The 26,857-nt window shown below is 45.4% G+C and overlaps 1 protein-coding gene across 1 annotated transcript; it reads left to right on the forward strand.

Moving 5' to 3' along the window:
- Positions 1-325: 325 nt before the first annotated feature.
- On the forward strand, positions 326-26,460 carry ATP1A1 (ATPase Na+/K+ transporting subunit alpha 1). The gene is made up of 23 exons (XM_027653576.1): positions 326-555; positions 8,325-8,432; positions 9,671-9,730; positions 10,736-10,939; positions 11,295-11,408; positions 11,949-12,083; positions 12,266-12,383; positions 12,917-13,185; positions 14,009-14,207; positions 15,600-15,709; positions 17,122-17,256; positions 17,794-17,986; positions 18,470-18,645; positions 19,170-19,306; positions 20,574-20,724; positions 21,240-21,408; positions 22,036-22,190; positions 22,551-22,674; positions 23,454-23,599; positions 23,723-23,853; positions 24,411-24,512; positions 25,571-25,662; positions 26,119-26,460. The coding sequence occupies exons 1-23, from the start codon at positions 544-546 to the stop codon at positions 26,145-26,147; spliced, it is 3,069 nt and encodes a 1,022-aa protein (XP_027509377.1). The 5' UTR covers positions 326-543; the 3' UTR covers positions 26,148-26,460.
- The last annotated feature ends 397 nt before the right edge of the window (positions 26,461-26,857 follow it).

Raw genomic sequence — 26,857 nt, forward strand, 5'->3', positions numbered from 1 at the left:
CAGCGGGGCGGGCGGCGGGCAGGGCGCCCAGCGCGCCCCGGCATGGCGGCGCCGGGGCCCGGGAGGAGCTCTCCCTGGCCGCCGCGGAAGGAGCCCTCGCTCCGGCGATAGACGGCCGGGCCAGCCGGGGTGAACCCCAAGGTGAACCCCAAGATGCACCCGGGGCATTACTCCCGCCCACAGCCCCTCCCTCTTCCTCCCCCCGCTGCCCCGGTCCCGTCCCCTCCGCGCCTCCCCCGCCGGGATGGGCGGGCGCGGCTCGGCGGGCTTGGGCGGGGCTGTTGGAGCGAGGCTTCTTTATGCGGCGGGAAGCCGGCGGCGCTGGGAGCTTCGGGCGGTTGCGGCGACTGAGAGGAGCTACCCCGGCGGGGGTAGAGCGGGGCGAGGCGAAGGAGAGGAGCCGCGAAAGAGGAGGAAGAGGAAGGCGAGCGGCGGCCGGGGCGCTGCTATTGTTCCGCACCTGCCGCCGGCCGGGACACGTGGCGCCGCTGAGCCCCGCTCCTCGCCCCCCGCCGCTTGACCCGCACGCAGTCGCCCGGCACCATGGGCAAGGGGGTGAGCGGCGGGGGCCGGGACGGGGCGGGAGGTGGGAAATCCAGTGGCCGGTGCCCCTTTCCTTTCGACGGGGCTGCGCTTTGTCTGTCCCGGGCTGAGGCGGCCACGTCGGGTGCGAGGGCGGCAGCGGCCGTTCGAGGGCGGCGCCGGTGCCGCCTGTGCCGAGCAACGTGCCCTGGCGGCCGCCACGGTCCCGCCGCCGCCCGAGGGAGGAAGAACCGGGTCGAGGGCGGGGCGGAGCCCAGGGCAAGAGGGGGGTGGCTCAAACCCCCTGGCTCCCCCTTAAGGCCGTGTCCCCCCCGGCAAGGGGCCTCCCGCCCGCCCGCAGCCCCCGGGCTGGTGTTATCTGGTGGCCTTGTGGAGCTGGGGAGGGAGCGTGGCTGCTGCCTTGGCTCCTAAGAGTACTTTAGACTTCTTGAGACACGAGGGCCCCGGTGGGGGGGAAGGCGGGGAAAGGGGAACCGTCAGGATTATTAGGCTAATTTGCCTGTTGGTAGCAGTAAGGATGTGATGGGAGGTGGTAGCAGGAGGAAGGGGGGCACTCCTGACGTTATCCTGTTCAGTGGAGTGATAAATCCTCGCAGAAGGCTGTGCGGCAGTTTCTGCCCTGTATCAGCCCTTTATCTACCTTACAGCCCACGAGGAGAAGTCCTTAATTTAGATTGTATGTTTTAACTAAATAAAGCATACGTGGAGGCTGTTGGAAACGGACAGTAGTGGAAGGCTGTTGGAAATGAACAGTAGTGACTGTTGAAAGTGGACGGTAGTGGAAGGCTGTTGGAAACGAACAGTAGTGGAAGGCTGTTGGAAACGAACAGTAGTGAACACTTTTTAAAGCTGGGTGTTGTGATCAAGCACACGTGTGTGAAGAAGAAACACCTCTTGACTTGCTCCTATTTCGTTTTATGTTTAAAAACTAGAGACCAGTTTCTAGGTTGTATTCTTTGGATGTTTGTTTTTTCCTCTTTAAATACTTCCCTGTGTATCTTGTATAGTTGGAGGTGTGTGGACTTATGTTTTTAGAATATTTCACAGATATTCTGAGTTGGAAGGGACCTACAAGGATCAAGTCCAACTCTTAAGTGAATGGCCCATACAGGGATCGAACCCACAACCTTGGTGTTCTGAGCACTGTGCTCTAACGAACTGAGCTAATCTCAGACTTTACTGAGGTTTAGACACATTCCTGTAAAATTCCCTAATTTCTCTGCTTCTTGAGGAGAAGGTGACCGTGTGGGGCCACGAGACAAAGCGGTGTTAGTGTGTTCCCTGCCTACAGGTGTTCTGTGCTTCCTAAGCGCTGTTCAAACATTGACTTGACTTTGTATTGTCCTCATCTGTGCAGTACAACAGTGGCAATGTTGACATAACCGCATGAATAGGAGGGGAGCTGCAAGAAAGAACACAGTTGTTACTTGGAAAAGGGGGTTGAGGAGAGTGTGGGGTGGGTTTTCAGCATGTGTGTGCATGTTTTTGTTGGGATTTTTTTTTAGTGATATCTTTTTGATGCTTAGCAGCCCAACCTGATGTATTTCAGTCCAGTAGACAACAGGCAGTGTGCACAATAAGAGTTCACCCAGGAGATAAAACGCTGAGGGGGGATTTGGGGGTGTTGGCGGTATTATGAATCTTCTTTAAAGCGTCAAAGAAGCCTTAGAGTGGTTTGTGTGCGTGCGTGTTTAGGACTGTAATGCAAAAGTCATCAGGGACTTAGTCTGCCTTGGAAGGACTAATAGGAGGTACCAATGCTTTCTCATGTAGAAAGTTGTTAGCTGTCTTGCTTCCATTTCAGATTTCGTAGGTTACATGGATAATAAAGCAATTAGCCCAGAACTGAAGTACCGACACAAGAGATAATTCAGCAGGGATAATATGGCTGCCTCATGCTTTCTGGTAACAAGTCACAAGATTTGTTCATTTAGCAGTGAGAATGCATGCGGATAATGAGGGACCCCCTGAAAAATGGGGATGTGAGAGAGCAAGGCTATGAAAAAGGTGGTGTGTGGATACAACACTGAACAGTATGTGCCTGCCCTGAGTTAGGGTGACCTAAAAGGAAACTTCTTTCCCATGGGAGCATGGGATGGAAGAGAAAATAAGAGCCTAAGTGTGACAGAACAACTTTCTTCTCTATGTGGCTGTGAGGAGAAACTGAGCAGAGCGTCTGTTTTACTTTAAATGGTAACGGGACAAGGGGAGGGCCGTCAGCTGCCTGGGTATGCTGTTCAGCCCAAAAAGCAGATTATCCAAGGGGGTGTGTGTAGTGGAGGAAAGCACTCAGGATTTAATTTCTGTTCAGAGCTGCCTGGAAGCTACATGTCTGTAGACAGCAGCATGTTTCACTCCATCTCCCTCACTGCACAGACATAACTCACAGTCATTGGTCCATGCTTTGGGTTGCTTCTGGAGATCCATCCTACCTTATAGCCCACAAAGAGAAGTCCTTAATTCAGATTGTATCTTTTAACTAAAGAAAAGCATATGTGAAGGCTTTTAGAAACAGCAGTGAAGACTTTTTGATACTGAATGTTGTGATCAAGCAGCCTATGCGGAGGAGAAACACCTCTTGGCTTGCTCTGATTTCCCTGAATCCCAGTAAAGGGTTTTTTCCCTGTCAGAAACTAGGAAGGCTTATTGCATAATGGACCAACTGAGTGGCAGTTATGCAAATCAAAGCAATCCTTATCTTGGTGCAATTAAAAAATATTAATATATTATTCTCCCCTCATTTTTTCATTCCTTTATTACTATGGCTATTTTATTACACTGACTTTTTATTACAGTGGTTAGAGGATAGTCCTTTTGCCAAAGAAAACCCTGGGCCTAGTCAACGCACATTTTTGCAAAAGCAGTGTAACAGGATGAGGGGTCTCTGGCAAGTGGTCTGTTCAACCCACAGCAGTCCTGACCTGCTGAAAGCTGCAGGTCATGCTTCACCCAGGCCTTTCCAAGGGGTAGCCCATCACCATGTCATCTAAGGTAAACTCAGTCCTGTCCACTCATCTTCATGTGTTTGTCAACTACTAGAGATGTCTGGATTTACAGTAAAGATGCGCTAATATTAAAGGCAAAGAAGTGAGGGAGGTGACTTTCCATAGCTGGCCCAGCATGAAAAAACCAGGATGGGCTACTCAGCTGTGCAGCAGTGGCATTTGGAAAGCCCGCTCTGCACTTGATTCAGCTCCCTGACAAGTAGAGATGTTTGTCATAATACCCAGAGAACGCTTAAGATGTGTGGGTGGTCCTGTTTTTATCTTGGTGATGAAAACCCTCATAGGATTTAGATCCTTTCTCATGGGAGAAGAACTTGTCCATCTGTGGTTTGGGAAGCAGCAGTCTTGCACAATAAGCAATTACTAGCTATGGTGTAAAAACTGCCTTGTACTGTCCTTGATGTTGAGAGACTGTTCAATTGATGCAGTTGATTAAATTTTTGATTCAGCATAGGAGATTGAACACAGCTCTTGGGAGGGAGTAAGAAGGATTCAAAGAAGCCATTCTCATCCCTTGCTAAGATTACATAGGGTCACGGAGTGGAGTTTTCAGTCAATAGGCATAGTCCATTTTATGACACATCTGGTTAATATATTTGCTGAAAACTGTCTCATGAGGCAGCAGGAGAGTAACTTTTCTGTTTTCTCTGCACAATTGATTATAATGACATAAGTAGTAGAACAGACCAGCCCTCCAGGGACGGCATAATTTATTTTGGCTCTTACTTGACATTTCTTGTTGGATTAAGTGATCATAGAATAGGGTACTTCTTGAGCTTGTCTGCTGATTTGTACCCTTCCCGTTTCCTGGTCAATCATGGCTTGTGTCGAGAACATCAGGTATGAATGGCTCAATTAGTCCAGAGCGGAAAAGCATAAGCTGTATCTGAAAGACAATAGGATTTTTCTGGAGGCTGTATAAAACTTCTTACGCTGGTGTGTACAAATGTTGTGCTTAAGCCAGTGGAAAAAAAAATAAATCTTGCATGGAAAAAAAAAGAAGCTGCGCTGTTTTATTTCTCTGGCAGTTTTGATGAGTCACATGGGTTAAGTCAAGTAACAGGGGTGACATTTCTGATGAGACAGACCTTCCTTTGTGTTCAGGCTCTGTGATTAAATCATGGTAAGATGTGATTCTGGAGTACCATAGACCTTCTTCTCATTGTACAGCAGGAAAAGGAGGGGAAAGCAGAGAAATCCTACAGCACTGAGGTGGGATGAAACTCTCTTTCCCTGGCAACCCAGCCAGCACAAACCTTTGTTGAACAGATTGGACTCATCTTGCTGGAAGAGAGGCAATGGCCCTGGAGGCACAGAACAGGGGCAGGACTTTTGACTCTGATCTGTGTGTCAAGTTCAGATTTGAACGATGGAGCAGGAAGTTCAGACTCTGCATGAAATGATCCTGTAGCAAGAGCTGAAACTGATTCTCCTTGCTTTTCTGTAAGGTTGAGTTGTGGTACTAAAGAAACAGAAGGGAAGATACTATGCTTTTCTTTCTGTCTCTCTTTTTTTTTTTTTTTTTTAAGCTGAGGAATGCTGAGCTCCTCGGTAAGATGGACTCCATTAAGACCCAAATACTTGGGTGCTTAAAGAAACAAGTAATTCTGTCAGCTCTTTGTTCTGACTGCAGCTGATTGCTGGCTTTTTTGTTGTGTTTTGTGTTTTTTTTTAAAGCAAATCATGCTTGAACAAGGGCAGTGAGCCTTTTCATGTTTGCCCACTTGTAGATTGTTTCAGCTGCAACTGAAAAAGCTTAAACATTCTTATATTCTTGGTTGTTTACCATTGTCCCAGATAAGCTGACTGACTCCTCACAGAAGTTTCAAAGAACCAGGAGCTTTTTATATTCACCTGCAAGAGCTTGCCAAGCTTTTCTGAGGAGAAGGGTGAAGCTGAAGGTGATAGACTCCTAGTCAAGCAAAAAGGCACTAGCTCCTTCACCTTCATTAAAAATCATTTCTCATCTCAAGCAGTAATCAGGAAGCATGTGTTTTGTGCAGGGCTGTGTTTGGACTTGTCTGCCATAGCTCTAGAAGAAGTCAAAAGTCGTTTCTTTCAGAGACTGAAGGAGAGAGATGCTTCATGGTGACTTTTTGTGAATTGCCCTGTGGCAAATTCTTGTGATGCTGGAATGTGAGGACCGTGCTCGTTTAAGTATGCTTTTTAAAGAAGGGAAATGGGAGTTTAGGTGCAGGGAAAAAAATGCCAGGAATGCTGACAGTCTGTAGCTCTGTCCTTTTCCTATACCAGTGGAGGCAAATAGCTCAGCTCTGCTCCACTTATTAAAATCTGTTTCCATTGCACAGTTCTGTAGTTGCATGCAAGGATATGGGACATGCAAAGCCTGCCTTTACTGAATAGGATGAGAGAGAACTGTGCATGACAAACGTGTGACTGGCTGCAGAGTGTTGCACACAGAGCTTTCTTAGAACAGTAAAAACCCGTGCCTAGATGTGACTGACAGGTTCTTTTAGATAAGTAAAGATTTTTTTTCTTTTTTGTGTAGTTTCACTTTTGGTTTTGGTTTCTACTTCTCTCGGAGTTGATAATAAAAATTTCTTGTGCTTGCTCCTGAACAGAACAGTTCTTGGATCCTAACTATAGTTTCTGTGTCCAGATCGCTCTCAGGAATCCAGTTCGTGGTTTGAGATGCTCATTCAAAGATGGAGCAAGGCAATGCCTTTGAAACCTTTTCTTAATCTTGTTAAAGGTTTGACTCTGGTGCCACTAACTTCTGTTTTATCTCAACGTTCTTCTTGGGGATCTTATTGGGTGAAAATCTCATCACCTTAACTTGGCAGGGTGTAGGGAAGTAATAGGCTCTACACAGAAGGGATGAGAGAGTTGTCTTTTTAAGTGATGTTTATGTGCACTAAGTCATGATTTGTTTGTCCTTAGATGCTTGTTTACTCCATTATGACAAGATCTAAACCTTTACATAATTTCATGTAGAATTAACCATAATAAAAGTGAATGAAAATCCTACTGAATAAAGGGGTTGTGAGCAAGTCATTTGCTCTGTGAAGTGTGAGCAGGACTGAGCACAGATTGAATCTGCGAAAGTGTACTGCTGCTTTGTATACCATTCTTGCTGGTCAAACTGCCATAAATTGAAAGCAGATTCGTTGCATAACCAACCAGCTAGTGTGCCAAACTGAGAATGAAAGTGTTGGAACTTAGCCCCCAGATTCGACCAGCCAGAGATACCACCTCGTACTTATCTTCAGTTGATAGGCTGCTCCTCCTCACCAGGGGATGTGGAGGACTCAGAGGGGGAGGAGAAGTTAATGCCTTGGAGAAAACATACGTATGCACTCAGGAATTGGTTTCTTCTGCTCTTCATCACTTTTTCAGCTTGAACTGGGGCTTGAGTGTCAAGACAGCCTGAATAGCTTGCTTTCCTCCTAGCTAGACTTGCACAATGTCTGGCTATAATCTGTGTATTGGGGATGATGTTGAGCAGACTTGTCTGCTCACTAGCTCATTTTTTTAATTTATTGAAGTGGCATAACATTCATAGAATCATTTAGGCTGGAAAAGGCCATTAGAATAATTGAGTCCAAGTGTTAACCCATCACTGCCAAGTCTATTGCTAAACCATGTCTCCGAGTGCCACACCTACACATCCTTTAAATACTGCCAGGGGTGGTGACTCAACCACTTCCCTGGGCATAGTGTTCCAGGGTTTGACAGCCCTTTCTGTGAAGAAATTTTTCCCAATGTTCAGTCTAAGCCTCCCCTGGCACAACATGAGGCCATTTCTTCTTGGCCTGCCACTTCTTACTTGGAAGAAGAGACCAACCCTCAGCTGGCTACAGCCTCCTTTCAGGTAGTTGTAGAGAGCAATAAGATCCACTCTGAGTCTCCCTTTCTCCAGACACCCCCAGCTCCCTCAGCTGCTCCTCATAGGTCTTGTGCTCTGGAACCTTCACCAGCTTCGTTGCCCTTCTCTGGACAGTCTCCAGCACCTCAATGTCTGTCTTGTAGCAAAGGGTCCAAAACTGAACACAGTGTTGGAGGTGCAGCCTCACCAGTGCCCAGTACAGAGGGACAATCACTTCCCCGGTCCTACTGGCCATACTTTTTCTGATACAGGCCAGGATGCCATTGGCCTTCTTGGCCACCTGGGCACACTGCTGTCTCGTGTTCAGCCACTGTTGACCAGCACCTCCAGGTCCTTTTCCGCTGGGCAGCTTTCCAGCCACTTTGCCCCAAGCCTGTAGTGCTGCATGGGGTTGTTGTGACCTAAGTGCAGGACCCAGCACTTGGCCTTTCTGAACCTCGTACTGTTGGCCTTGGCCCATCGATCCAGCCTGTCCAGATTCCTCTGCAGAGCTTTCTACTCTCCAGCAGATTCAGCACTCCTGCCCAACTTGGTCTGCCTGAATACTGGCTAAGGGTACACTCAATCCCCTTGTCCAGATCATAGATCAAGATATTTAACAGGACCGACACCAATACTGAGCCTTGGGGAACACCACTTATGACCAACCAACAGCTGGATGTAACTCTCTTCACCACTGCTCTCTGGGTCCAACCATCCAGCTGGTTTTGTACCCAGAAAAGAGTGCACCTATCCAAGCTACAAGCAACTTCTTTTCCCAGGAGAATATTGTAGGAAACAGCTCAAAGGCTTTACTAAAGTTTAGGTAGACAACTTTTATAAACTATAAGAATTTTGTCTGTCTGGCAGTCTTGTGTGCATACTTCGTGTCTACTGCTGTAGAATTTGACAGTGAGATGTTTCTAATGATGCTATGTCTTCTCTTGCAGGCTGGAAGAGACAAGTATGAGCCCACTGCTACATCAGAGCATGGCGGAAAGAAGAAGAAGGGGAAGAAGGAGAGGGACATGGATGAGCTTAAAAAGGAAGTTCAAATGGTAAGAGTGTAGGGCACAGAAAGAGCAGCCTAAAGAACATTTGCTTTTCCCAAAGCCCTGTGCCTTGTGTGACTAAAAGAAAAGAGTTGGTGTGCTGACAGCATGGTGTAACTGAAGGCACTGATCCCCCTTTTCCTCCCCTTCCCTCTGTCCCCAAGCCCAACATGCTGCAAGTGTTTGAGCATCAGGATGACCACACAGTAGACCCTGGAAACATGACTTCTCAAAAGGCACTTCACACAGAACCTACGTTTCTGCTTGCCTGTATTGCCCGTAGCACAGTATAGTTGTGTTTCCTCACCAGGCAAGCACTCTCTGGATAGCAGCATTACAAGCTTTATTGTGCTGTCATGTGAGTGGCACTGCTGTTTTCATTCCAGCTGAGGAGTTGAGGCTGTACAGCTCCATTTACTGCTGGCCTCTGCTCAGAGTGACCTCAGTATTATTCCTGCTAATCATGTTTGAAGCTGTGGGAGGTGTGTCCCTTCCGTATCTCTGAATGCTGGATGATGCTATACATCTGTCTGTGAGCATCTGGCTTAGATCTGCTCTCCTTGAAGGCGATGCAGGTTTTGTTTCTGTTCTGTGGATTTGAGACTCTGCTTTCACATTTTTGGCCCCTCAGGAAGAGGAGTTACTAAAGATTGCTCCAAGATGAGATTTTGTGTTCAGTAGTGATATGAACTTAAAGCATCTGCTCCTCCAGGAAAACCTTCTAAGTGAGGCACTGCTCTGCACCAAGTCGATCCAACTGAAAAATAGCCTTTCTGTGAAAAGAAACCTCTCTGGGGGACAACACACTTCTCCCAAAGTAGTGCTTAATCTGGCAGCACTACTTAAAAATGTGTGAAATTGCAGGCTTAATCTTCTGTACATTCCTACCCTCCTTCCCAACTCCTTTTCTTTCCCCTCCTCTCTCACCCCCCAAAAAAAACCCCACCTGTTGAGGCTTCACAGAATCTGCTGGGGGTGTAAAGATTGCACCGAGATATACTAAGACATTTTTAAAAAAGCTGTCGCGTTGTACGCAAATAGTCACAAGAACACTAAAGGTGAGACTGTGCTGAATTGCAGAATGCGCTTGAGATTCTCTTCACAGGGAAGGTGAGCTGGAGTCTTGCTATCTCACCAAACTGTTACAGATAGGAAACCTGGGGTGTGGGGTAGAATTGCTGAGCTCTTGCTGATGAACCTACAGGTACCGATCATTTCTCTCCCAACTATTTCTTGTCTTTCAGGATGACCACAAGCTGAGCCTTGATGAACTTCATCGTAAATACGGAACAGACTTGAGTCGGGTAGGTAGACGTTGTTTTCCTGCCCCCCTTGCCCTCCTCTGAAAAGAAACATTCTTGGCTCAGAGCATTTCACAAAAGGAGGTCTGAGTGGTCTGGTTTCAGTGTGGTGGTGTGGTTTTTTGGTTTTTTTTTTTTCTCTTTAATCTCCCCTCCTCCAGTTAAGTTTCCCAGGCTTCCCAGAACTGTTGAATTCACAAATACTTCTCTTCATACTCCCACTGTACAACCTGACTGCAATACTGTTGTGACTTTGTTTCTAACAAAGTCACTGTTATCTGCCTCTTGAATTATTCAAGGTCAAATTGATTCTTGGATTTATTTTTTTTTTCCTGAGGGGCATGTAATGAAGACTTGTTCTGTTGCAAATATAGCCTAGTGAGCTAGCACATGCCCAGAGACTTAATGATGGCTAGTAGCAGTTATAATTTTGCCTTCCTGTAGTTAGAGGTATGCAAATGTCCAAGGCTACCTCCAAGCCCAGTGCAGAAGCACTGCAGTGATTTTACACCTTTGCTGTTGTTTGCTTTGCTTAATGCATTTTTTGCACGAGTGCATATAGCATCAAGTTTGCTCTTTACAACAGCACATAGATTTGCATTTTTGTGTCGAAGACCTTGGCTTCTGAAAGCTGAACTTCCTGGAAGGTTGTTCCAAAGCATCATCACGGTTATGGCCCCCAGCTTTCACGCTTGTTCTGTAATTTGATAGGATGGATTGCGCTGTGCTGTTCCTCAGAGCTCAAAGTCTGCTGCTGTAGCTTTCTTGTCCTGCCCTTCTTCAGTTTTGTAGCCCCATGGCCTGCAGGCTCCTCAAGTAGCATTCAGCATCCTGTAGCTCCTCTTTTGGCATTCAGCTTTCACACCCAACTCTTGTGTTGTGGAACCCTGGCAGCTGTGGACATCTGTTAGCAGCTCCTTGTTGCTGTGGTACACCTTGAACAAATTCAGAGCTACCGTCTGCGGTCAGTCTTGCCACAATGCCTAAAAAAAGAAACCTCTCTTGCAGGGTTTGACTTCTGCACGTGCAGCTGAGATTTTGGCTCGTGACGGCCCAAATGCCCTCACCCCTCCACCCACCACTCCTGAATGGGTAAAGTTCTGTCGGCAGCTCTTTGGAGGATTCTCACTCCTGTTGTGGATTGGTGCTATTCTATGTTTTCTGGCTTACGGCATACAAAGTTTGATGGAGGAGGAGGCCAACAAAGATAATGTAAGTAAAAATGTCAGTTTTTACCTCAAAGGCAGGCCAAGCAGCCTGTTTAGCTCAAAGCAGATTAACTTCCTCTAAGTATTCCGTCCAGAAGCTTTTGCCATAAGCACGGGAAATTCAGTGTGAGAGCTTAACATGTCTTGGAGTGCTTCCACATAATGAAATGAACAGCCAACTTCCTTTGTGTTGCGTTAACAACACTAGCTTGTGGATGGCCTTTGTGTACAAAATGTACAGAGACTGCAAGTACCTTCATGCTTGTAATGGGGCACTTAAATGCCAAGCAATATATCTGGACAAGCTGGAAGCCTTTCAGGCAGATTGTCCTCTGACTCACTTTCTCTGCTCTTCATAGCTGTACCTGGGTGTCGTGTTGGCAGCTGTGGTTATCATTACTGGCTGTTTCTCTTATTACCAAGAAGCAAAAAGTTCCAAGATCATGGAGTCCTTCAAGAACTTGGTGCCTCAGGTATGGAAGAACTCATTTCCCTGAGGTCTGCCAAACCATAGCTTTCTCAAGGTTATTAACAGTTTTAAATATTGCCTTCAGTTGCAAAAGGCCTGGCTGTTACTGTGGGTTACTAGTTCTTAATTTCTGTGGGTCTATAAGACTCCTTCCCCTTTATGCTCCAAGTAATTATGCTAATAGGCCAAAGTAGTTCCTGAAGCCCTGTGAGTTCCACCAGCTTATTAACGATCATAGGACACTTTCTTAATAGTCTGGGGAACTCAGTAACTGATGTGATAAGCATTATAACTTGGATTCCTTCATGGACAGTCTATTAACATACCTAACTATCAAACTGTCACCTGGGGAACAAGGAGCTTTAATATCAAGAAAACAAAAAATAGCTATTTTTCTTAAATAACATACGTATCAGATAAAAATATTTTAGTCCAAGTAGAAACCATGTGGAACCATATCACAACTATTTTAAGGTACTCGGATCTTCTGAACCCTTTCTTTTGACTTGCTTTTGACCTAGATTGTTTCTTCGCTGTCTTTCAGCAAGCACTTGTAGTCAGAAATGGTGAGAAGATGAGCATAAATGCTGAAGAAGTTGTAGTTGGAGATCTAGTGGAGGTGAAAGGAGGAGACAGAATTCCAGCTGACCTTCGGATCATATCTGCACATGGTTGCAAGGTACAGCAATGACAGAGTGTCTGGAAACTCCATTCTGAAGGAGAATGAATTAGTCTGGCTTTGAAATGTCATAGAATGTCTTCTATGCAGTGAATGGGTGGGGGAGTGAAAGAGAAGGGTGGGGGATGTGCCTAGAAGGCATCTGCCTGCTTGTATATGACAAAGTACTCTCTTTCATGTAGGTGGATAACTCCTCACTTACTGGTGAATCAGAGCCTCAAACCAGGTCTCCTGACTTCTCCCATGAGAACCCACTGGAGACCAGGAACATTGCCTTCTTTTCCACCAACTGTGTGGAAGGTATGTGACTCTCCTACTTCCCTGATGTATTAGCAGTGGTAGAGATTGAACTGTATAGGCAAACAATGTGAATACACCATGAGTTCAGTGTATCAGTTGGTAACCTACTTCTACCATGCAAAAGCAGGCTTGAAGTTCCTAGCAAAGTCTTTGCCTGTTCCAACTGCAGTACTGTAGAATCATCGAAGACTCCACAGCACTACTGTTTGTTTTGTTTTTTTTTTTTTTTTAGTTTCTTGCTTCTCCTAAAGGAGCAGCTATGTGGTGTGTCTTTGAGCCTGCTTGCCTTATTAGAGCTATGTTAAAGTGCAGATAACATAATGTAAACCAAAATGGTTAGGTAGAGCTATAAGAAATACTAAGCTGCTGCAGAAAGCAGGAGCATCAGTCATATCTGGCAGAACTTTTGTTGCAGCTCTGAGAATGGTGGTAGGCAGTCTTTGCGCTGAAGCCCACCCAGAGCATCTCTTCACCACCCTCAGGGTGGTGAACTGTGACTGGTTTTGTTTTCTAAAACCTGTCTTCTCTTCTAGGCACTGCCCGTGGCATTGTCATTAGCACTGGGGATCGCACTGTGATGGGCCGTATTGCCAGTCTGGCTTCTGGACTGGAAGGGGGGAAAACTCCAATTGCCATGGAGATTGAGCACTTTATCCACCTCATCACTGGTGTGGCTGTGTTCCTGGGTGTTTCCTTCTTCATCCTTTCACTCATCCTTGAGTACACATGGCTGGAGGCTGTCATCTTCCTCATTGGGATCATTGTTGCCAATGTTCCTGAAGGGCTGCTTGCAACGGTTACGGTGAGTGAAGTTGGAAAAAAAGATTGTATTTGTTACATATATGGTTCTTAAAGAAGTGGAGTGCTTCATGCTCAGTGTACATTTACAGAGGTAAACACTGTGAGTGTGTAGGGCTCAGCTTTGAGTTCAGCGTACTCGGACTAGTTGCTGAAATAAGTGTCAAGTTCTGCAGCAATTTACCCAATAAAGATGCTTCCCTAAGTCAGACCTGCACAGAGGCTTGGCAATGTAGAGCTGAAGTTAGCAAGACCAGGAGTTCCAGACTTGTCTTACTTTTTTCTGTGGCAAAAAGGGCCCTCCTGTTACAACTCCATGCAGCTTTAGGAAGCAGAGCAACAACCGAGCCAGGCAATGGACAGTTGGAAGCTGGAACTAGATAAGAGCTTCTGGCAAGAAAGGGGTAGCTGGAGCTGCTCACTTCCTACACCAGTAAGTTGCAGCCCTATCACAAGAGCTATTTTGGGTCATCTCAAATGTGGCCTGCCTTCACCTATTTTGAGAGTTCCTCTGATTAGGAGGTGGCAGCTTGAACTGAAATGTTAGTCTGGGGCTTGGCATTTCCTTCCTAATGCACTGAGAAGCAGGAGACTGAAACCTTATGAGTCCTTTTCTGAAGGTTTTGTGATGAGGAAAGTGTGTTATTTAAACCTACCACCTGGGCCTAAGTGTTGCTGTTTATTTTGGAGTGGCAGGGTGAGCAAGTGGTTAGGGAATCACTGCAGGGCATGTAAGCTGGTTGTAATTCCATGTGCACGCTAAGTTGGATAGCAGTGTTATTACTGCACAACTACATCTAACCTGTCATCTTCTTTCTTGTCTCCAGGTATGTCTGACACTAACAGCCAAGCGTATGGCTCGTAAGAACTGCTTGGTGAAGAACCTCGAAGCTGTGGAAACCCTGGGTTCCACATCCACCATCTGCTCTGACAAAACAGGCACTCTGACACAGAATCGCATGACAGTTGCCCACATGTGGTTTGACAATCAGATTCATGAGGCTGATACTACAGAGAACCAGAGTGGTAAGACCATCTCTTTGCACTTGAGGCATTTCATTAAAAAATGGCTTTTTCTGGAGCTGCCTGTGTGCTGGTACTTCTAAGAACCTGCATTTATAACTCTCCAGTCCAAGTGAAGTTCACAGTGCAAGGACTTCTAACATATGATCTACAGTGAGCATAAACCCCCTTGAAATGACACATAGAAAGCTTTTCACAGTGCCACATTTCTGATTAATCCTTTAATTCCATATAGCCTGCTTTTTGCTCAAAATTACTCCATTGGAATTTGGACCTCTTGAATGTTCAGCCCCATATGTTTGTTCTGTATGTAGAAATACTTGCAACGTACTTGACTATCTTTGCCAAAATGTATCTGATTAAATTGCTCCATCTGAAGTCTGCTGAAAGTGTGGACAGCAGAGGTGTTGGCCCTGATAATAATTACTTGAGGCTGGATATAGATGAAAAGTTCCATGTGGAACCAGGTGGCTGCCGTATCCAGGTGGTGTTTGCAGAGCAGTAGCATGAATGTAAGACTTTAGCAGGAAGTGTCTCCTTGATATTGATAAAAATCTGAAATCTCAGTATGCTATGCAACTGGGAGAGTTACTTACCTCTCCAGAACTCTTCAATCCAACCAAACTCAGGAGTTTCCTAGCTGTCATCTACCTTGTGAAATGTTGTGCTTGCAACACATTGTTAGCATAAACGTTTTTTCCAGTAGTGCTGCACCCTGTCCCAGACACTCCAAAACACTGTGCTTGTCTGAACCGCTTTAAAAAGCTGCTTTACTTAACACTAGTGCCAAACAACAAGCTATAAATAACTCTTTGGAAGCCCTCAGACCAGCAGTGATTGAATAAACCTAGAAGATTTCTCTTCATGGAAAGTATATTAGCTTATCAGTTAACAGTTGGTTCAATTCATCTCCCTTGAAGCCAACTTAAGAACTGGCATGAGAGAAGTAGTATCTTTATTGTAACTTTGTTCCTTTGGGAACTATTTCATCCAGTTCCTGGGTTGGTGGATAAAGTGAGACAAGCTGGAGGTAGAACCCAGCATTCCTTACTCAACCCTCTCTGAATGAATGTTAACCTGTCCAAAATTCTGTAGCTTTGCCAGCAAGTCTTCTGCTACTGCTGGATGCAGCCATTACTGGAATCTTGAAAGCAAAGTGTTGTCTTGCACTGTTGCTGTTTCACCCTCTGGTCTTAAAATAATCAGCTATTCATCGAGTACCTGGGAAGGGAGAAGGAATGTAAGAGATCTACTATGCTAACATGCTCTAAGTGTTTCCTGTTTCTGAGCTAAAGGCTTCTTGCTTTTAAGTGTGTGGGATTTTGCACTTACGTGTTTGGTTGTTTGGTTTTTTTTCAAGGGGGAGGCTTTTTGACATTTTCCCTCTGCTTTCAGGTGCTTCCTTTGACAAGAGCTCGGCCACTTGGGGTGCTTTGTCCAGAATTGCAGGTCTCTGTAATCGTGCTGTGTTTCAGGCCAACCAGGAAAATGTACCAATTCTTAAGGTGAGTTTCTAAAAAACATTTTTGTCCTGTTCCTCACCACTGCTCTCTCATAGTGAGATTACATCCTGTGGGTCACAGGAACCTGCGAAGTAGAGGTATCTACCACTTTTCATCTTTTCCACAGTCTAGCACTCTTAGAGAAGGTATGCTCTGAGCAGCAGAGATGAGACTGGGAAGACGTTTCTCCTACAGCAGACTCCCTGCCATCCACGGGTATCTACACTCTCTTTGGGAGGTCAGATACTTCAGACAGGGCTAGGAAAGACCAGAAGGCTTTCCTAGGCATTTCCCAATATCTGGCTGTTCCAAGAATTGCTATCTCTGGCATTTGTGCACTTAAAAGCTACAAGCACCTGGTGCTGAGATAAGTAGACATCAGAGCTGGGAGAGCAGCAGTTGTGGGAGAGTGTCTCTAGCCAGTCTGTTCTCACTGGCAAGTCTTTTTAAGCTTTTGCTGGTTCAGTACTGGTGCAAATACTGGCATAAAACCAGTTCACATTCCTGATTCTGAACTGTGACCCAACCAGGGGTGAATTAATCGTACAGTGCTTATAATCTGTCAAATATTAGTCATGTTGCTTAGTAAACTTCTTCCCAAGGGTGTTCTGATGCTGCGGTAATAGAGATGATGGAAGAAGCTATTTTTCCCAGCACTCCTCTGACTGTATCTTAGGTCTACAAAACAGGACCTGAAGTCAGACAGCTCAAATTCTTCTGTCTGAGGAAGGCCTGGGGAGAGGAGGAGTTTTGAGAAGTCTTTAGATGCCAAAAAGCAGCATAGAAATGAAAAAAAGAAAATTAAATTCTAATAGACAAAGAGACCAGAAGGGCAAGAAATACTTGGTTTTAGTTGCAACAGAGGAAACTCCAACAGGACATAGAGCACACACAGATCTCCAGGGCTGAGAACCCCCATCTCCAATCTCTGTTAGTGCTAACCTTACGGGGAAGGGAAGTACAGACAAATCAAATCCCTCCCAAAGGCTCAATAAACTGATCTTTTACTGTAGCAGGAGAGCACATACAAGTGTTTCTGCATTCATGTCATAAGTCTTCATCTCGTATTTGCTGTTCTTCTTAGCAAACAACTTACATTAATCCTTCTGTAAGTTTACCCTCTAGCCTCACTTAGGCTGACTGTACCTGGTTATGTTACTTTCTCTGCCTTTTGAAAGGGCTTCTTGTCTTTGGCACCAGAAGACCACTGCTCTCTCAGGCTGGGAGGCCTGGTGTTCTGAAATGCAGTGTTTGTCAGTACTAGATAATAGAATTATTTATTCTTTACTGCCATATCATGTCATGTAGAAGCTGGAACTGGGCTGAGATGAATATGCTTTTTTTTTCTTTCAATGTCTGATCTTCTGTGGTGAGTCCACAGGGATGCATGTTTTGATAGTTGTCTCTTTCCTTAGAGAGCAGTGGCAGGAGATGCCTCTGAGTCTGCACTTCTGAAATGCATTGAATTGTGCTGTGGTTCTGTCAAGGAGATGAGAGAAAGGAATCCCAAAGTGGTGGAAATACCATTTAACTCTACCAACAAGTACCAGGTGAGCATGTATCCTCTTGAAGGAGAGCTGCTGTGTGAAGCACTTGTGTAAATTTGCACACAGTGTGCCTGAAAACTTGTTTTGGCACCAAAATCTTGTCTAGCTATTACTTGTTTGAACTCTACTCAAGACTATAAATTTAAGTTAACAGACCATGCTTTGTTATACTATGTAAGAGCTTCCGGAGCTGCACTGACACTGAGGTGTCAGTTGCTAACAAAAGACCAGATGTGTGTCTGACCTGTATACCAGCAGTGCATGGAGAGTGGAATAACTTAAATCTTGGAATAGGAAAGAACTGCTGGGAAATTACCTTAACAGGTGCAACTTGGATACAAAAAAGGACCACTGTGGTTATATGTTAGTGTTACAGAATACATGGATTCCTTTGTTTGTGAACCTCTTTAAGGTGTGGGTAAATGAAAACTAGAGCAGAATATCACAAAGCGTCCTGAGCTACTGTAGTCACAAAACACTGAGTGCTTGTGACCTTCACAGCAGATGTCTATAGAACAGTTCCATTTCTTCCACCCATAGCTGTCTATCCACAAAAATGCAAATCCATCAGAATCCCGTTACTTGCTGGTGATGAAGGGAGCTCCAGAGAGGATCTTGGATCGCTGCAGCACCATTCTCATTCATGGCAAAGAGCAACCACTGGATGAGGAAATGAAAGATGCTTTTCAGAATGCCTACCTTGAATTGGGAGGCCTTGGGGAGAGAGTGTTAGGTAAGGAAAAGCAACCTTAATATGTTGAAAAAGGTTTGTCCCTCATGTTCCTAAGCAGTCCCCACAGATTAAGTGGAGGGTTACTCTGTTCCTGCACTGTAACCATAGTGTTGAGTCAAGGTCACTTCAGTAATTCATATAGAACAGTCCTGCCTTTAATCTTTAATCCAAAAGGGAGCCTGCAGGGTCTTGTCATGCCCAGCATCTGGGTCACCAAGATGAAAATGCAGCAAAGCATTTGGGACCTTCGGTCTCCATGGACCACATGGTATTAGATTTGCTCCACTGCATGTGGTGTCTGGGCACCTAGCAACAGCTATTAGTTATCAGAATACAAGCATAGCTCCTGCCTCAATAGCGCTGGCTAAACCTCTGATGCTGCCCTGTTATTCTTGTGTAGTTGTTTGCAGAAGCAGTAAGTGTTCACCTTCTCTGCCTCCTGATAGGTAGGAACAGACTAAATGTGAGTTTTGTGTGTTACAGGATTCTGTCACTTGGCTCTGCCTGATGATCAGTTCCCTGAAGGCTTCCAGTTTGATACTGATGACCTGAACTTTCCTGTAGACAAACTCTGCTTTGTAGGACTCATGTCTATGATTGACCCTCCTCGTGCTGCTGTGCCAGATGCTGTTGGCAAATGCAGAAGTGCTGGGATCAAGGTAGTTTACTCCTGGATTGCAAATTGCCTCACTCTATTCCCAGGCATATAAAGGATTTCCCTTTACTCTCTGTATTGCTGTAATGTGGGTGGATGAAACATCAATCAGGATTTAAGTAGTACTACTCCAGGCTTAATTTCTAACCTAAATACAAATTATTTTATGTTAATGGACTGAAAAACGAGTTAAACTCCAAACTGCTAGGGCACTGACAGGTGCAGACAGCATGGTGCCCCAAAGCAAGTGATTTGGCTCGGGGTGTGTTCTGCATGTTCCACAGTACTAAGATAACAATGAAGCACAGGCTGGAAAGGGAGCTGGCTCCGTTAACTCAGGATTAACAATTTTCCTTGTCTTCTATCCACCTCAATCCATTGCATACGGGTGGTAGGTCACTGCCTGTACCTCAGACTTGTTCTGTGCCAGTGCTCATGTGGCCTTTTCAGTCTAAGAGACCCTGCCTTTTGGGCAGTGTTGCTCTGCAGTACAGGCAAGGCTTTCATAGCAGTCTGTTTGCATTTCAGGTTATCATGGTTACTGGAGACCATCCGATCACAGCCAAAGCCATTGCCAAGGGTGTCGGCATCATCTCTGAGGGCAATGAAACGGTAGAAGATATTGCTGCTCGACTCAACATTCCTGTCAGCCAGGTCAACCCTAGGTAATGACTGGTGGGAAAAGCCAGAGCTGTTCAAAGAATTAAGCATTTACCTCTCTCCTCGCCTTGGATAATCCGTCATCATCTTTCTCTGGACATGAAAAGCTTGGCATTTACTTAGCTCAGCATACTGTGGCTCTTTAATGATCATGAATTATGTGAAGAATGCACTAGGCTGTCTTAAATGTGCATCTCCTGTGTGTGGGAAGTAGTTAAGAGTAAGACTGCAGGTGGGCAAAGGGAGCAGCACTTAGGCTACATAGAGGAGTTGACACTAGTCCATAGCTACAAGCAGAATAAATGTAAAAATAGAACTCCTTCCTCTTAAGGGTTAATGTTTGCCTTCATAGCCTAGTGCAGAACTGAGGCATCCTCAGAAAATGTGCTTTGGCATAAGCAGGCTGTTTGCAGAATGGCTGGGCTGTCTACATTGCTTAGCTTGACCCAGCCTGTGTTTGGGCTGGAGGGTAGCCATGTAGCTTATGAACTGTGAATAGAGACACCCTGTGAAATGAAATTGCTTGGGGAAGACAAGTACTGTGACTGAATTCCTTCTTTTTTTTTTGTAATTTTTTATTTGAGGGTAACTTCACAACCCAGCAGTGTAGGCTGGGAATTGCTGGGCTGTGTGACTGAGCAGCTCAGCAGCTGGCTCTAAGGGTGGGGAAGGAATTTCCCTGTCTAAACTGGATGATGTCAAGGGCTGTGTGGATAGTCTCCTAGACCTATAAGGGATGGTATGCTGGGTTAGAGAGATGGTATTTTGTTGTAGCATGCAGGGTACCAAACCAGTCTAAATATAACATTGTGTGCTTTTGTTGCCAAAGAATGTAAATTAGTCTGAACTGGCATAGTGCGAGCACTCTCTGTGAAGGGCCACATGTAGATCATCAGTCTGTTACAGAAAGGATTGCCTGCAGAAGACTGCAGCACCTCTTGCAATGTTGGAAGCTAACCACAGAGAGGCCAAGAGCTGTAGAAACAACTAGTCTTTGCCTTGATGCACTTTAGAAAACTATAGAAAGAATTGGTTTGCTCATGAGGCATTTTGTCAGTTACTTGGCTGTGTTTGTCTTTTCTTTGTGTTCCCCATTTACCTTTTAAATTTTGAGCATCAAACTTCTGTGGAGAGGCTGGCTGGAATTAGTATTTGGTCACATCAGGAGTTGGTCTTTCCCAAGAGCACTGAAGAGCCATAGTTTTATAAGGCAAATACAGGTAATGAGAAACTTGTTGTGAAGTAAAACATATTATTGTCTCTTGTTTGCAGGGATGCCAAAGCTTGTGTTGTTCATGGCTCAGATTTGAAGGACATGACTAGTGAGCAACTGGATGACATCCTGCTTCATCACACAGAAATTGTCTTTGCCAGGACATCTCCTCAGCAGAAGCTTATAATTGTGGAAGGCTGTCAGCGACAGGTAAAGAGAGGGAGGTAATATTGGAAAAATCCCCAGACATATATACAAACTACCAGCCAGTTCTGCTTCTGAAGAGGCAAGGCTTAAAATAAGTGCCCTCACGTAAAGGGCCAGACTAGATCTCAGTCTGTGAACAGCCTTCAGGTGCTGATGTCAGGCTGCTTTACAGTACATAAATATAAGGGTTTGGCAGGAAAACATCTTCAGTTTGTACTGATGCTTTCTTATCCTAGGAAGTGTGTTAGCACACTTAATTCTTAAATGCTCTGGATGTGCTTGGGAGAGGAGGATTCAATATGTTTACATGTTATCCAGCATCTCCTTTGGAGAGCGCAGCATGATTTGCCTGATCAGAACAGGAAAAGGGTGAGGGGAGAACAAGGAGGAACTGAGGTCTTTATAGCAAAGTGAAATAGTTTTTTGTGCCTCATCTCCTGAAAGATAGGAGGAAGCTTTTCTGCTCAAAACCTCTTACATGATGATTTCAGTCTTGCTGTTCCTCTCTTTTTGACTAGGGTGCCATTGTAGCAGTCACAGGTGATGGTGTGAATGATTCCCCAGCCCTGAAGAAGGCTGACATTGGTGTCGCTATGGGTATTGCTGGCTCAGACGTCTCCAAGCAGGCAGCTGACATGATTCTACTGGATGACAACTTTGCCTCCATTGTCACTGGGGTTGAAGAAGGTGAGTTTATAACTTGGGTGCAATGGTGATGAAATAACATGCTTCAGCAGTGTTCCTTACTGATTTCCTCTGAAATAGTGGCATCTGGAGGACTCTTGTCTATTTGAGCTTGTCTCCGTGTCAAGTGTTTTCAAGGAGAGCAGCACTTTCCTTCTCCCTTCAGAGTCTTGTTCCTTTCTGTGGGTTCAACGTGACCCTTTGGGATGGATAACAGTAGGAAGCCACTGAGTAACAAAAGCTACTTTGTCCTTTTGCCTAACACGTGACCCTAGAGTCATCTTTGCCAGCTGAGTCTGACACATTTTCTTCCCTGATGGAGCAATAGGTCTCAAAGAGGAGCAGAACAGAGGGTATCTTTAGGGGCTCTTGATCTCCAGGAACCAGGGCTTAGTATCCTGCTGCTGTATGCAGTGAGCTCTGATTGCTGTGACCAAAAATGTTGCTCTCTTTAGGTGATGCTGTGCACAGAGCACACAGTCTCACCCTTACATGCAAGAGAACTCCTTCATTTGCTCCACTAGCATTTTGCTTTCCAGTGTTACCTCTGAAGCTGTCTATGAGCTACTTGGCTGCCTTGTGCTGATAAGTGAGAGTTACCTCGTTCTCGTTCTCTCTTCCTTGCCCCAGGGCGTCTGATCTTTGATAACCTGAAGAAGTCTATTGCTTACACCTTGACCAGTAACATTCCTGAAATCACGCCGTTCCTGATCTTCATCATTGCAAACATACCCCTTCCACTGGGAACAGTAACCATCCTCTGCATTGACTTGGGCACTGATATGGTAAATGTCTTTTTTTTTTTTTTTGTCTCAGGAAGAAATGAGGGTGTTCTTAGGTACCCTAAAGAAAGGACAGATGGAAGGAAAATGCTTAAATACATTTTCTTCTAGTGTTTGCATTTAAAATAAGCAACCATTTGATATTCCCTTAATCTACACTCTCCATCTCAGGGCTCTCTCGAGTCTGAGGATCCTTCAGTTCTATACAAGGACAAACTGGGGATGGGGAGGGGGAGGTCCTTTCTGAATACTACAGCTAGGACTTTTGGGCAGTGCTGTTTCTCAAACTGAAAACGGGGCAGGGAAGACTCTATACAGTGGAAAATTGAAACGGTTCTAACAGCAGTCCTGCCACCTCCAAAGGTCCCTGCAATCTCCCTGGCCTATGAGCAAGCAGAGAGTGACATCATGAAGAGACAGCCCAGAAATCCCAAAACAGACAAGCTGGTGAATGAGCGGCTGATCAGCATGGCCTATGGGCAGATTGGTAAGTTGCTGTTTTCTCTGGCACCAGTTTGAACTCAGTGGTAGCAGGGTTGTACACCATCCTGAGTCAGTGACTGCTCTGCTTATTTTGGTAGGATTGAGGTTTGGGGTGTGTAAACCAGAACCTCAGGCTGTTAAGAACTTGCCATGATTCTTCCCCTATGGCTTATAGTGGTGGCTTATGCAGCTTGATCCATTGAATCGCTTTCACAGTAATTTTGTTTAATTGCACAGTGCTGTAAAGGAACTGGCTGACAACCAGCTCTCCTCTGGTTCAGACTTGTTCAGCAAGAACATAGATCCCATTGTTAGTTTAATTAGAAGTAAAGGATTCTCTCCAGCGTATCCCTAAACACACAGTATTAGGAGCCGTGATTAAAGGCAGCTACAGAGACGTGCCCAGTTCACAGGATGGGAGCTCATGCTTAATTGCAGCAGACCTTGGGAACCTTCTTGACTGTATTTTGCAAAGGTTGGGGGTGGGCAAGGCTAATGATAATACAAAGGGAGTTTTATCTTGTGTCCTTGAGTACGGTGCCATCACAGCACAGGGCAGAACAGAAGTAACTCTGTACAAAGTTGGGAGCAGAAGCTGCTCAACAAAAAGGCTGAAGCTGAGTTTGATGTTAGTGTGAACTATTTCTATAGCTGCTGCTTGGGACACTGAGCCCCATGAGGACTAATTTTTAAGGTGGTTGGGGTTTCCTGCAAACTACTCTCTGTTATAATTGCTCTCCACAGTAGCTTCATTAGTTTTATCATTCTTTCTTATGTGTTCAGGTATGATCCAGGCCCTTGGAGGTTTCTTCACCTACTTTGTAATCATGGCAGAGAATGGATGGTGGCCTTCTGGCTTGTTAGGGATCAGAATTCAGTGGGATGACCGATGGGTTAACGATGTGGAAGACAGCTATGGGCAGCAGTGGGTAAGTTTTGAGGCACAGCTTAGAGGCTGGCAGTCAGAATACTAATGCCTGCTGAACTGGGTGTGAGCACCAGAGAGCCAAAGGCAGTGTGTCTGAATGAATGCTCTCTGCTTTCCTTCCTAGACCTACGAACAGAGGAAAATAGTGGAGTTTACTTGCCATACAGCCTTCTTTGTCAGCATTGTGGTTGTGCAGTGGGCAGACTTGATTATTTGTAAGACCCGAAGAAACTCTGTCTTCCAGCAGGGGATGAAGTAAGTCAGGCTGTCCATGGAAGATGTAGAATTGGACTCTGTGTTCTCCACCACATAGCATTCTAGTTCTTCATCCCAGCAGTGTCTGAGCATCATAAGTCCTGAATAGTCTGGTGCCTTAGTAATGGATAAAAAAGGTGTGGGCGCTCTTTTTCTTGTAGTACTTGCTACAGTCATAGACTGAGACAAAGAGAAATGCTGGCTTCTGTTGGCAATGTCTGTGGGAGCTAGCCCACCTCAAAGGACAATGACATACTCCAGCACACAGCCTTGGTTTCCAGATCTCATACATCAAGAGATCTGGTGGCATGAACCCCAGCCTCCTTCTGAATTTGTGATGAAAGCAATTGCTGGTTGACTTAGTCACGAACTGGTGTATCTCTGTCTAGAGACATAAAAGACCCTCATGGCAACTGTGCCTGATAGTCCCCACCTGACAAACTTCTGGGCTAGACTAGAATGCCTGTTTCCATTCACTCCAATGTGGCAACTAGGTGTTTTTTAGGATCTCATCACTGAAGGTACTTTGTCCCTGACTGCGTTCCTGTTTCTTCTAGGAACAAGATCTTGATATTTGGTCTCTTTGAGGAGACTGCTCTGGCTGCCTTCCTGTCCTACTGCCCTGGGATGGATGTTGCTCTAAGGATGTATCCTCTGAAGTAGGTTGCATTATGCTTTTTGTGCACAGACTGTACCACAGAACAATAGTGCTTAGATGGGGAGATGGTTAAAAGTAGTTGGTGAGCTTTTGGAGCATGAGACCTAGTCTTAACCCAGAAGAGTTCAGACTGGAGGGTGTGAATGATCCTTTGCTGAAGTGTGGCATACCAGGGTTTTCTTCACTGTATAGGGAATGTTTATGGGGAGCCTGCAGTTCAGTGCCCCACTAAAAATTATCAGTACAACTTCAGTACCAGTGTGCTCTAGTACAGCTGCCTCTTGTACTTGCTTTCATGGAGTATTTTTATGGGTGGGGGACTGCATCTGCAAAGAAAACTAGTTGAAATGCTCTAAATCATAGGTCAGATAATTCTTCTGTACTAAAGAACTGCTAAAGACATCTTGTGCCTTTTCCTGCCTTTCTCAGAAACAGCCCAAGTAGTAGTCTTTTCCTAACAGTTGGGAGGGTGCCAACATCTCAAGCTTGCTCAACAGCATTGCAACATTTCATGACAGGGTTTAAACTTTGAACGGTTTGGAGTGTCATGAAATTTTCATGGCAAAAAGTCCTGGTACATCTTGTGTTCCATTCAGAAATGTTGTCTGGAGTTTGGTGCTGAAGTGTGAGCATTTCCTAACAAGAAGGCTGGCCTCTGCCCAGTGCCTGGAGCAGCTGGATGTTAGCACGTGTAAATTATAAGGGAAACAATGCAGTTCCAGTGGGCTGGCTGTGGGCACAAAGGTTATGTGTACTTAGAGCAAATACTGCTAGATTAATAGGTGGGGAGGGGTTGGCACAGAGATGAGCAAAGGTGGTATGACACACCTTGTGTTGGAATTAATATACAAAAGTGGATTGACCTATTGCAGCAGAAAACCTGGTGGTAACTCTTGGCTTGGAGGGTTTTTGACTGAACTGCAGCCATGTGGGAGGTGTCACACTGGCAAGCTGGGACATGCCAGCCTTCCTGCACTTGTATGTGCCATCAAGTCAGAGCCCTGCTAAGCAAAGAGTATCTCTTCAGCTTGTGTCTTCCCTGTCTTCTCTCCCAAACAGACCAAGTTGGTGGTTCTGTGCTTTCCCATACTCCCTCCTCATATTCGTGTATGATGAAGTCAGGAAGTTCATTATCAGACACAACCCTGGTGGTAAGAATATGCTGCTCATCTGTGTTTCCTTCCCCACCTCTTCATGCTGCCGAGTTCTCTAGAAGCCTTGACAAAGCTTGAGGACCTCCAAGTACTGTGCAGGGGTGTATTTTGCTGTGTTTTCCCTTCCTCAACATTAATAGTGCAGTTAGTTCAAATTAAGGACTTCTTGCTGTTCCTGCATTCTCTCCCAGTATATGAAAGTACCAATGCACTGAAGTAGGTGGAAAAGACTGAGTAATGCCTGGGCAGTTCTAGAAAGCTGGAAGAGGTTCTATACTGAAAGCCATAGAACATCAACATCAACAGTTTGTCAGGATTTTTTCATTGTGAAAGGTTACTCATTAGCTCAGGTGCTACAGTGCAGGTTTTCAGAGCCTAAAAGCAACTGTCGTGAACATCATACTTGGTCTGCCTTAAGACTAACTCTGCTTTTTCTCCCTCCTTTTCCTTTAGGCTGGGTGGAAAGAGAGACCTACTACTAAAAAGCGCCTGTAAAACATTCCACGCACAGCCCATGCCACCTCTCCACCATCTCCCCTGTGTGCATACTTCCATCTTTGCAAGAGCAGAACTGTGCCTGGGCAGGAGTGAGCTGAAACTAAAGGAAACATGAAGAAACATGGACTGGAGGAGAAAGCAAGGGGGAGGTTGGGGTGGGGGGGAGTGTCCGACCATCAGTCCAGGGGGAGGAGAGTTTGAGTAGTTTTATGTGCCTTTATGTTTTTGTAAAAGGAAACTGAAGATTTTATATGTGGATTTTTACAAATAAAGATGGATTATAAGAGGATGCCCCCACATGGTCTTAGGTGGATGTTTTTCTCAAGGCAAAAACTGGTTCAGGGCAGCCTCCCCCCTGACTTAGGGTGTGGAGGTGAGTGCAAGGATTAGTCTCTGGCTTCCCATTTTTGTAGCAGGGAAGCAGAGTTGCTTGACCTGCAGACAACAGCATGTGTGAAAGTGCATCTTACTCTATAGCTCAGTGCTTAATGTGACAAACTACTTGCAAAGACTTGCATTTCAAAGCCTAAAGCTCAGGAATGCTTCCTGGCTTCCACTGACTGGCACTGGGATCCAAGCAGACTTTTCTCAAAATTCTGAGGCTGATTTTCCTGCTTGCTTTCCCAAGTGAGGGACAGTGTTTCCTAGTGTCCTCTGTGAATGCACATACTTGTTACAGCATGGCATTTGCATC

The sequence above is a fragment of the Corapipo altera genome, unplaced genomic scaffold, assembly GCF_003945725.1.
Source record: "Corapipo altera isolate COAL_440 unplaced genomic scaffold, ASM394572v1 61, whole genome shotgun sequence".
Classification (NCBI taxonomy): Eukaryota; Metazoa; Chordata; class Aves; order Passeriformes; family Pipridae; genus Corapipo; species Corapipo altera.

Excerpts from the sequence above, each read along its gene's own strand:
- ATP1A1 (XM_027653576.1), top strand. Across the intron at positions 18,646-19,169 it reads GCAGAAGTGCTGGGATCAAG|GTTATCATGGTTACTGGAGA; the intron begins GTAGTTTACTCC and ends TTTGCATTTCAG. Across the intron at positions 23,600-23,722 it reads ACAGCTATGGGCAGCAGTGG|ACCTACGAACAGAGGAAAAT; the intron begins GTAAGTTTTGAG and ends TTTCCTTCCTAG.